The sequence below is a fragment of the Lichenostomus cassidix genome, chromosome 11 (assembly GCF_008360975.1).
Source record: "Lichenostomus cassidix isolate B80296 chromosome 11, HeHo_3.0, whole genome shotgun sequence".
Classification (NCBI taxonomy): domain Eukaryota; kingdom Metazoa; phylum Chordata; class Aves; order Passeriformes; family Meliphagidae; genus Lichenostomus; species Lichenostomus cassidix.
Genome location: NC_139492.1, coordinates 76,429 through 86,638, shown reverse-complemented (window position 1 = coordinate 86,638; position 10,210 = coordinate 76,429). Strand labels below are relative to the sequence as shown.

The window sequence follows — 10,210 nt, the reverse complement described above, 5'->3', positions numbered from 1 at the left end:
GCCCAAAAAGCCGCACAGCGCAGAGTACAGATAACCTAGAAGATAAGGCCTATAAAAGGACTGTAAGGGGGGGGAGTTGCACGCCTTTGGCCGCCCAGCGCTGCTATCCTCGCTGCCCCTTGCTAATAAATGATAAATTTTTAATTGGCTTGACTCCGTATAGGTTCTGTGAGTCCAATCTATAACAGTGCCAGCTCAGACAAGTCAAACTGCTTCTAAAAAAAATGTAACTTTAAAACTTATATCAAACACAAGGAAAAAGCCACACCAACTTGAGTGCAGGAGCACACCAACCTTGGAGAGATGTGTCTGTACAGGACATCATATCAGTCATTTGTCTCATTTTCACTTGTTCTGGAAGGTATATGGGGCAAGATCTGCTCTGGCTTAGAAGGAGCTTGCTCTGACTGAAATTTAGCATAGGCATCGTACCTGCTATGCATTCTGGAGCTTCCCTCACTGCTTCATTTTCTTTCTATCCTCTATGCGTGATGATTTCTAAGGCAACCAGGATGACTTTACAAAGCATCCCTACCAGAAAAGGCTCTTTTTCTTTATTGCAAGGGGCAGGGTTTTTCCTATGCATTTCAAAACACTGTACAGCAGTAGTCAAATCCACTGATCAGCACAGGAGACCATGCATGGCCCATGTGTGAACAGCCACATCGCAGCTTTCTGTCACACTCAATCTTGAAGAGCCATACATTTTCGTCTTTCCTCTACAGCTTTAGAGGTGTCAGCTAGAAAACAACTGAACTCCCTCTGCTTTGAGAGGGAAACATTCACCAATGCATAGTCACAGCATTGACTCTTGCAGCTGCTCCCCTGTGTCATACCTTTGGGATGCAGAAAATGTGAACTATCCCATCACACACATGAAAATGATTAGATATTTTCAAAGCATGATTCCCATGAGCTGCTTTAGATATCAGCCTGGTAGGAGTTGTGTTCTACAGAGCATATAAGAGCAGATATTAAAAGGTTGTATAGCCTGAAGACTGCAGATAGGGAGAAACCACTCATGTCTCTTGATAAAAAAACCAAAAAGTGATTATACCAAATCCGGGTTTTATATGTAGGTTCAGAGCAGAGGAAAGTAGTTCTCACAACATGCAGCCAAACGTGCGCATATTGCCAGGAAATCCTGGAGATGCCAAAAGTATCTGTGTTCAAAACAAGACTGGAAAAGTGAATAGAAAAAAGTCTAGGTGCTATAAAATGCAAAGACAAGCTTGATCTGAACTGATTTTAGATAGCTGCTGTGTCACAGATTTTAGATAGCTGCTGTGTTTAGATAGTGTGTGTCACAGACATTACCCTCCATTCTTGTCACAGCAAACAGAAAGAAACGGGAGCTTCCCGGGCATCTCTCACTAGCTTATTTTGGATATCTACGTTCAGAGAGGTGAATCATGTACTCCAGATCCCTAGCTTCAGGGAGGAAATGTTTTTCTTGTTTTCTTCCCTAGGCATCTGCTCTAGATGATGGCAGAAGACAGGGTATGGGGTTAATCAAACCTTACAGCTGAGCTGGTTTCACTGCCATAGGTATACCTGGTTTTCTCATCAGCTATCAAAAACATGCCCTCAGGCTAGCAGACTTCTGAACTGTGGAGTTAAATCCTAGTCTATACCACTGGCATTACTCCTCAGCCTACTTCTGTTGCTGCTGCACTGGGTCAGGTGTGATCTGTTTATGCATGCTGTTTATTGCTTACTTCTTCAGCATGTAAGAAATGGAAAATATGGTTTCATGGGCAGTTCACAGGGCTCACTAATCTCTAAGTCCCCAGAGGGAGGGTACAAAATAGAAATGTGTCATTCTCTGGACCCACTGCAACAGGCCCATGTCTTTCCTGTGCTGAGGACCCCAGTGCTGGATGCAGTATTCCAGGTGGGGTCTCACCAGAACAGAGTCACCTGCCTTGTCCCACTGCCCACGCTGCTGGTGACACACAGCCCAGGACATGGCTGGTTTCTGGACAGACAGTGCACACGGCTGGCTCATGTCAAGCTTCTTGCCCACCAACATCCCTAAGTCCTTCTTCTTAGGGTTGATATCAGCCCATTTTCCACATGGCCTATATTTGTTGTTGGGATTGCTCTGACCCTGTATGCTTCTGCTGTGCTTCATATAGCTTTTGAGTCAGATATACAAGGAGCATGATTGTTGTTCACGAGCCAGAGGTTTCCTCCTTCAAGTCTCACAATGTGCAGGTTTCAGGAAATAGAGTGTGCGAGACCAGTGTGCCCTCTTAAACCTCAAATCCAAGGAAGAGCATGTGTTCCTCCTCTGTGCAACTGCTCATGCCACATAGGCTGACTTCTGGAAAGCTCATACAAATAATTGGAATGTGGCATCTATACAAGTGGAAATATCCGCTTAACCTTTTGACAAGATGACTGCACGGTAGTGTTCAGTGCTGTCATGAAGCCTACATATTGATCCCAAAGGATCAGTATATCTTGGGCAAACTAGAGCAGAAGCTGAAGCAGAAGCTTTTATGCATCTCTGTTCATGCAACTGTTGGCCTGGGAGGAATAATGCTTCAGGAAGAGCCACTCCAGTGGTGTGGCCTTTACAAAGCTTTTCTAACACTTAATGACATACAGGTAAATCCTTCCTACAGGTGCAGATGTCAGTGCAGAGCATGGGAACACACAGCGGAAATCCAGGTTGCACCAAACATTGCACAGCTCTCCACAGGGCCCTATCTGTACCACTGCCAACTTCTCACCTTGTTTCCCAGCCCAGGGTTACCAGGGCTTAACCATCTGTGTTTGCAGTGCAGCAAGTGAAAGGGAACATGACCTGCCCCATTTGGATTGTCCCTCCTGATGGAAGGACCAGCCTTGCTTAGATTTTTTGTTTTGCTCTCTCCTATACTCCTCTTGCCCTGAGAGAAGCAGTGAGGTCCTTGGGTACAAAGGGCACCATTAAGAGGTTTCTGTCTCTCCAGACTGTGTGAATAGAATCTATGAGATCTGGAATAGGAATGACCCAAAGCAACAGCCTCTGTGTCTAAGTATTTCTCTTGAGCCCCAGGCTGCCTTGTTTCACTGCCTTACCTGGCACAGCCCCACTAGAGCTCCAGCACCCTTGTGAATCATTAACAAGCCAAGTCCCGCTGTTTCTTTCACAGCTTGTCCTTTCACACAATTTCCTTTCCCAGTCCCCAAATGTTTAATTCAAGCAAAGTACAGACAGAGAACAGTCAAAATGATTTAATGTGAATCTGCATCTCCTGACAGCACGATAGGCAGCCACAGCAATAGCAGGAAAATATGCCCTATCTCTGCACTCATAGTGGGAAAGCTGGTCCTCCTTGCAACCACAGTTCTTGTTTGTCCTTTGTTCTGACACTTCACAGACATCCCTGTTCCTGCTATTACAGGCAGGTGTCTATTTCAGGGCTTGCAACAGGGGTTAAAAGTATCTCTTGGTCTCCTTCATGAACTTTCTTGCCCTGCTCCTTTATTAGCAGTGCCTGGCCATTCACATCCCTGCAAGAAACTGCTATTCCCGTACTTTGTGCTTAGTGCAGGGTGGAGTTTTCTAATTCAAGGCTGGTCAAAGTAGGCGGGCAGTGTAGAGCAGTCAGTCTTAGATCTGGGATGTACACGAAGGGGACAGGAAGGGGCAGGCACAGGTGTAGGTAGGAGCTGAGTACACGTGTATATGAGACCACAGCATGAAGGCAGAGTGCCAGTACATGAATACACAGTTGTTCGTGTGACTGCCTGGAGGTGTGTGTGCTACAGCAGTGAACGTGTGAGGGCACATTTGCTTGAATCAGGTCAGTGCTTCAAGAGGACTTGTTAAGGTGAGATTTTCAACCATTTCTTGGTATCTAACGTGAATGCTCTTGATACCAGCAAATTGTGACAATTCTTTCTGCAGACAGAAGCTGTGGGTCTGGCTTAGAGGGTAGTTCCTGCTTCTCCAGACTGTCCTCTCAATGTCCCTGCTCAGCTTTTTTCACTGGTGACAGTCGTGCCAGCTGCTCACCTCTGAATGGGCAGATGACTTCTAATTCTGCAAAAACTGACCAGGCCAAACTGAAGCAGCATTTGAAAAAACTATGACCAACCATCAGTGCCATCAAAGATCAGTGACTGGGGCTTCCCTGGCACCAGATCCTCATTGCTATACTGCTGCCAGTACAGCAATGAGGAACCTGTACAGGTCTGAAGAACTCCCTCAGACTGGCAGAGCACTCGACATTAATTTGCACAGCACAAGGTGTTCTAGGCTGTAACTCTCTCACACTTGCCACAGACACATAAAAACTTGTAATATGGGGACATAGCACCCAATGCTGAATGTGTTTTATGGGTACAGTTCCCTTGGGCTATTTGCTGCTTTCTGTAATGCTTGCTCTTTGCCAGAATCAAGCATTTCCAAGGTCCCTGTGTGTTCCTGGAAAAGCGTGACTCCGCCTTTTTTTTTTTTTTCTTTTTTTTGAAACTCTAGCTGCTCAGGCAGTGTTCTCAGTGTACCTTTGCTGTGAGAGACTCTAACATGGTGACACTGGATTGTTGTATTTTCAGTGGTTTCTTTATTGCATCGTTTGTGCCCTGAGATTCTTACAGTTCTTTCTGCTCTCAACCAAATTCTCTCTCATCTCTCTGTTAGCACACAGTAACAGTGTGCTTTTCTTTTTCTGCAGCTGAGATTGTTTGAATCATTCTGAGCTGATATTTACTTGGCAGCTCTGTGAGGGGCTTCAAATTTTTACTTTTGCATTATGAAATCAACTCAATCACTGGTGAGTCTGGATGCTTGCTGTAGAGAAAATGTGGTTAAGCTTGAGACCTTAGTTTAGGAACATCCCAGCTGCCATGACTGAGAAATACAGTGGTGAAAAATAAGATTATGTAATTAGTATTTCTCTCATATTTGGGAATGTATGACAGATGGCATAGTATGATGCCGCTTTTATTCCATTTCATCAGGCACCCAACTAATTTCAGTCCTTTTACTCTCTGTGGAACAGACTTGTGAGGGCAATAATTATCACTATCTCTTACAGAAGGGTGAAGAAGCTGTTGAAACTGTGGTCTCGCATGAGGTCATTTCTACCACCAGTCACTCTGTGAAATGTCCAAAACGTCCAGATATCCCACCTTGATTTGATTCAAGACAAAAGCGTATCCTTGTTTCCTGAAAAAAAAACCTGATTCCATTCTCACACTCAGGCGATTCACATGTAGGTTTCCAAAGAATTATTTCTGTGGTTTTAAATCTGCCTGGGTATCTTCATGCCATTGTTCATGTCTGCTCAACAGAGTTTTTCTCAATTAATAGCTTCTGGCTATAGTCCAGGAACTCTGTTAGGAGTTAGAATTACAATATTGGTGGTGCCAGATGGAAGTGATATCACCAAAGTTCATTTGGAAGCCAGGACTTTTGGTAAACACTGTTTGTATTCATTTGCAAGGAGGAAGCAGATACATGACTTATTTTTACAACAGTCTTTGTTTGCGGCTCTTCCTAGGGTTGGTCCAAATAGCAACCTGATTCAGCTCCTTGTCAGACCTGAATACCACAGGCCATTTGTGTAACCAAAAAAATGAGGGCTTCTCGTCCAGGAGACCAGAATGATATGGTCCCTCACTACATGCACAGCCCTGTCCTTGCCAGACATTACTAAAATAAAATTCATATTGTGAATATGAATTAGATGAGTTTATCTTATCAACCCAAAGCTCAACACAAATGCACAGCAGGTAGCTTAGATAAACAAGCCAATTTATGCATATATGTTGGAGGCACAGATTAGTACTGTTCCTAGTTGGTTAGCAGCAGTGACTGCACCTAAAAATCTAGAACATCAGTACTAGAGGAACTAAAATCATGGGAGGAGGCATCTCCATGCAAATTAGCTTTGCTGAAGAGGAAAATTGAGGCTGGGCATAGGGAGGAGTTTAGGGAAACTTTGGGAACATTCATAATTACTGTGGACCCAGATGACAAGCAAGCATGTAGCAGGGAAGCAGTGTCTGCAATGCGGCTGGCTGAGTCACATTTTACACCTCTGCTGCTTGAGTAGGGGGGCTGCTGCTCTGCATGGGCATGGCTGCTTGAGTCCCGTGCAATTGTGGACTGCACAGAAGCAGTGTAAAAAGCTGTAAGGACCTGGGCTCGGATGCTTCTCTGTCCATGGGATTAACATCTTGCCCTAAAGGCCCTGCTCTCTCTGTCCTGTCCTTCTCTGGATTTCCCTGGAAGGACTGAACATGACTAAGAATCAGAAAAGTTTTTCCATTTTAGTTCACCTTGGAAAATACAAAGCACTTGCACTAGCAAGAGTAATCTGTCTCCACTGTGGTACAGCTAAACTGCCACCCTGGCAGATGGTGGTGGGGAGCACTCTGTGTTGCCTGGGCTTCAGTGCTGCCCAAGGAGTCTGTCCCCAGACAGATGTTTGCCAATGCTGCAAACATCCACCTGTATTTGAGGCATGTTCAGGCACTGCTGGGGGACAGAAGGAGAGTGCACAAGACAGGAGTAGTTGACAAAGTGTGCTTTAATGTACTTTCTAAGAATTAAATTAATCCTTTCTGCCTCACATCCCATATTCAATGGTATACTTCCTGCAGATTCCTGTGCCAACTGGTATTCAGGCTATGAATTGTCCCTGTGGCATTTCCATGCCATGTCCCCAGCATGTGGCATGAAAATTATTAGCCATTTTCCAATAATTCAGTCATCCTCCACAGGCAGAAGAGAGGTTTAGTGTGTGAAACAAGGAGCAGCTTTGGGTAGGCCTTTGAGCTAAACTAGCACATTCTATTGTACCTTTTCTCATAAAAGACGTATAGGACGAGTGGGGCTGGAGGGAGAGGTAGCAGGAGGCAGTCTTTGAAAAGGAGTTGGCTAAGAAGGGGGTTAGTAGGGCAGGTAAGCAGTTAAGCCTGCCTACACAAAGATGGAAAAGACGAACCATTGTGGGTTTTCCTAGCAAAATTGCCTACAAAGCTCTGTCTGTGTATTACAGTGCCAAGCTTCTTCCTTTGATATGTGAAGTTTTGCCTGCGGTGACAATAAATCTTTCCTGAAATTTCAAAAAGAATATAGTAAAAACAAATTGAAACCTACATTGTATGTTTACAGCATTTTGGCATAAAAATAATGGTATATGGCGGTCAGAGTAGGTGTTTAAAAGTAACAATGTTGCACTGTTGAATTCTCCACAAAGATTGGGGTTTTGCATCTTTCCTTCATAAAAATTGCCAGGATCGTTTGCAGGGATCATGTACATGAAGTACACATTTGTGTGTACGGACTTACTTCAGTGCACACAACTAGCTCTTAAACTTTGATAAAAGTGCAGACAAACTTTTCAGTATCTTCTAGGACTACATTAGAAAGGCTTACTAACAAACAGTGTTTATGTTGCAGAAAACCTTCAGCCCTGCAGCACTTAGGTCCTTTGCAAAGACACCTGGTGCAGTGGTTGTCACAGTGTCACTAGAGGTGTGGCAGCTTTCCAAAGCCCTGTGCCTGCAGAGAAATGCACAGCAGCCTCATGCTGCCTTTTTCATCATCTTATGATGCTGAACTTCCTCTGTCTCTCCAGGTCCCTTGACATCATGGTGAAGTCTAGAAGAGTGCAGGTGCTCCTGATTCTGGTAGTTCTGTCCTTCCTTCTGATCCACTTCCTACCCTGCAACAACAATGCCGACACGGAAGAAAAGCCTTCTCCTGTCCACATCCTCATTCTCTCCTCCTGGCGGTCAGGATCTTCCTTCACTGGACAAATCTTCAGCCAGCATCCCAGCGTCTTCTACTTGATGGAGCCCGCATGGCATGTTTGGGTTAAGATGTACCAGAACAGTGCCAAAGTCTTACACATGGCAGTGCGGGACTTAGTCAGGTCAGTCTTTCTGTGTGACATGTCTGTGTTTGATGCTTACATGTCTAGCCAGAAGAAAAAGTCTGATTTATTTCAGTGGGAGACAAGCCGAGCCTTGTGCTCCCCACCTGCCTGTGACTCATTCAGTCGCAGTGACATAATTACTGCAGGCAATTGCAAAACAATCTGTAGCAAGTACCCATTCAGCAAGGTGGAGGAAGCCTGTAAAACCTATAGCCATGTTGCCATCAAGGAAGTTCGGTTCTTTGACCTGAAAGTTCTCTATCCCCTTCTCACTGATCCATCGCTGAACCTCAAAATCATTCACTTGGTACGTGATCCTCGTGCTGTGTTCAGGTCCCGAGAGAATTCAATGGCAGACCTGAAACGCGACAGTAACATTGTTGTGGGGTCTCAGAAGACAAAGGGAGAAATGGGGCCCTACAACACCATGCAAGTGATCTGCAAAAGCCACGTTGAGATATACAAGGCAGGAAGTCGGGCCATTCCCAGCTTCCTAAAAGACCGGTACCTGCTGGTTCGCTATGAAGACATTGTCAGAGACCCACTAGCAAGGGCTGCTCAGATGTACAGATTTGCAGAACTCCATTTCACACCAGAGCTTCAGAAGTGGGTCCACAACATCACTCACGGGAAGGGTCACGGAGCACAGGCCTTTGAGATTGGGTCGAGAGATGCACTGAGAGTATCCCAGGCCTGGAGGAAGACACTTCCCTTCCAGAAAATAGAAAAAGTGCAAAATGTGTGCAAAGATGCGATGGACTTGCTGGGCTACCGGCTCATTCAGTCTGAAGAAGAGCAGAAAAATATGTCTCTGGATCTTTTGTTTGCCCAGAACTCCTCTGAGTATCAGATTCTGAAGGCAGAAAAGCTGATCTCTAAACCTACTCTCTGAAGGCTGCAGAATGTAGAACTGTTCATTAGAGCAAAAGAGGACAGAGGTGCAGGCATAGAAGTGTAAGAGTGTGTGCACATATGTGCATGGATGCAAGGACAAGTAATACAGGAACCCTGACTACATTCAGGAGAGCTCTCAGCAGTACAGGGTCACTCTCCAAGACCCCTGAAGACTCAGGGCGGTTAAAGTAATGCAAGTTTGTTTTCCAAAATAATTAAGTTTAGGTTGGAGCATACAGAATGCCAAAGGAGTAGGACCAGATAGAGCTCAAACTACCCACAGACCACAGCTGAAGGCTAGGGAGATCACATGAAGCAATTGCACTGCAAAGGAACAGGAAATAAAAAAGGAAGCTGAATAAAGAGAACATTATTTGTCCTGCTGCCACACAGGATATGTAGTGCCAGAAAAGACACAAGGATAACCAGACATTTGGTTTGTGTAAAGATGTCGGGGTTTGGAATTTTTTTGAATGGTTGAGTTTTCAAGTCCAGTTTTCCTTTTGCTCCATTCATGCGCCTCAGTATCCAGCCTTGGTGGCAAAGCTGGGGAAATGTTTGTGTTCGCTTACTGTATAATCGGAAAATGGAATAAACCAGCTATTGATGAAAATAAAAACTCCTGGTTTTCATGTGGGAAATGATTTTTGGGATTATGTGAATCCATACATTTTTTAGCTCAAATAATTCTGTCTTCTAGCTTTCAAACCCAAGAACAATTGTTTCCCTGGGAATTCCCACAGTCCACACGTGTGACAGAAGAATTCATGCCAAGGTTGAGTCCTAAAGACAAGTTGAGGACACAGATTCCATTGGCATAAATACCAGCACTGGGAAGATAGGTTTATGGGAGTGGACTGAAGAAGCCAAGAGAAGATCAGGAAGTTATCCTACTGAAATATTTGGTGAAAGTATTCCTTGTCATAGAACACAAAAACATACGTTTAATGGACTATGCCATTCTCCCACCTTCAATGGGAATATATAGCTCAAACCCGAACAACAGAATTGTTTTTACCTTGTTCTAACAGGGTTTCAGAAGACAAGGAGAAAAACTTGGAACCAGACTTGGGGAGGGGTGAAATGCCTTCAGATATCTCTTTCAGAACATACTCTTTCATGTGTAAACTGCAGAGTCCCTTTAAAGCACATCTACAGATCAATTGCTACCTTAGCAATATGGGTATCTAAATTCCTAGAGCTAAACCCCTAATCCCTGAAAAGGGTGGGATATTATATTATGGAAATAATAGTCTTATTACAAGGGATCTTCTTGTCGAATGACAAAATCCATGCTGAGCAGGCAGCACTGCCATCATGGTGATAAGTTCACTGAAAGCATCTTCCTTTACACTGTGTTTATGGAAACTTAGGGGAGGCAAGCTGACATAGGGAACTGTGCGTTGTACTGTGCCACAGAACACACAGCCACT

At 44.5% G+C, this 10,210-nt stretch overlaps 1 protein-coding gene across 2 annotated transcripts; it reads left to right on the top strand.

The window, feature by feature from the left end:
* The first annotated feature begins 3,609 nt into the window (after window positions 1–3,609).
* LOC146431952 (carbohydrate sulfotransferase 4-like) lies at window positions 3,610–9,396 on the top strand. 2 transcript variants are annotated; one of them, XM_085071224.1, is made up of 2 exons: window positions 3,610–3,797; window positions 7,584–9,396. In XM_085071224.1, exon 2 carries the CDS (start codon window positions 7,597–7,599, stop codon window positions 8,773–8,775), a length of 1,179 nt encoding a protein of 392 aa, XP_084927350.1. In that variant the 5' UTR covers window positions 3,610–3,797; window positions 7,584–7,596; the 3' UTR covers window positions 8,776–9,396. The 2 variants fall into 2 exon arrangements, with proteins under 2 accessions (XP_084927350.1, XP_084927349.1); XM_085071223.1 differs by having other exon boundaries at window positions 3,610–3,824.
* Window positions 9,397–10,210: the final 814 nt, after the last annotated feature.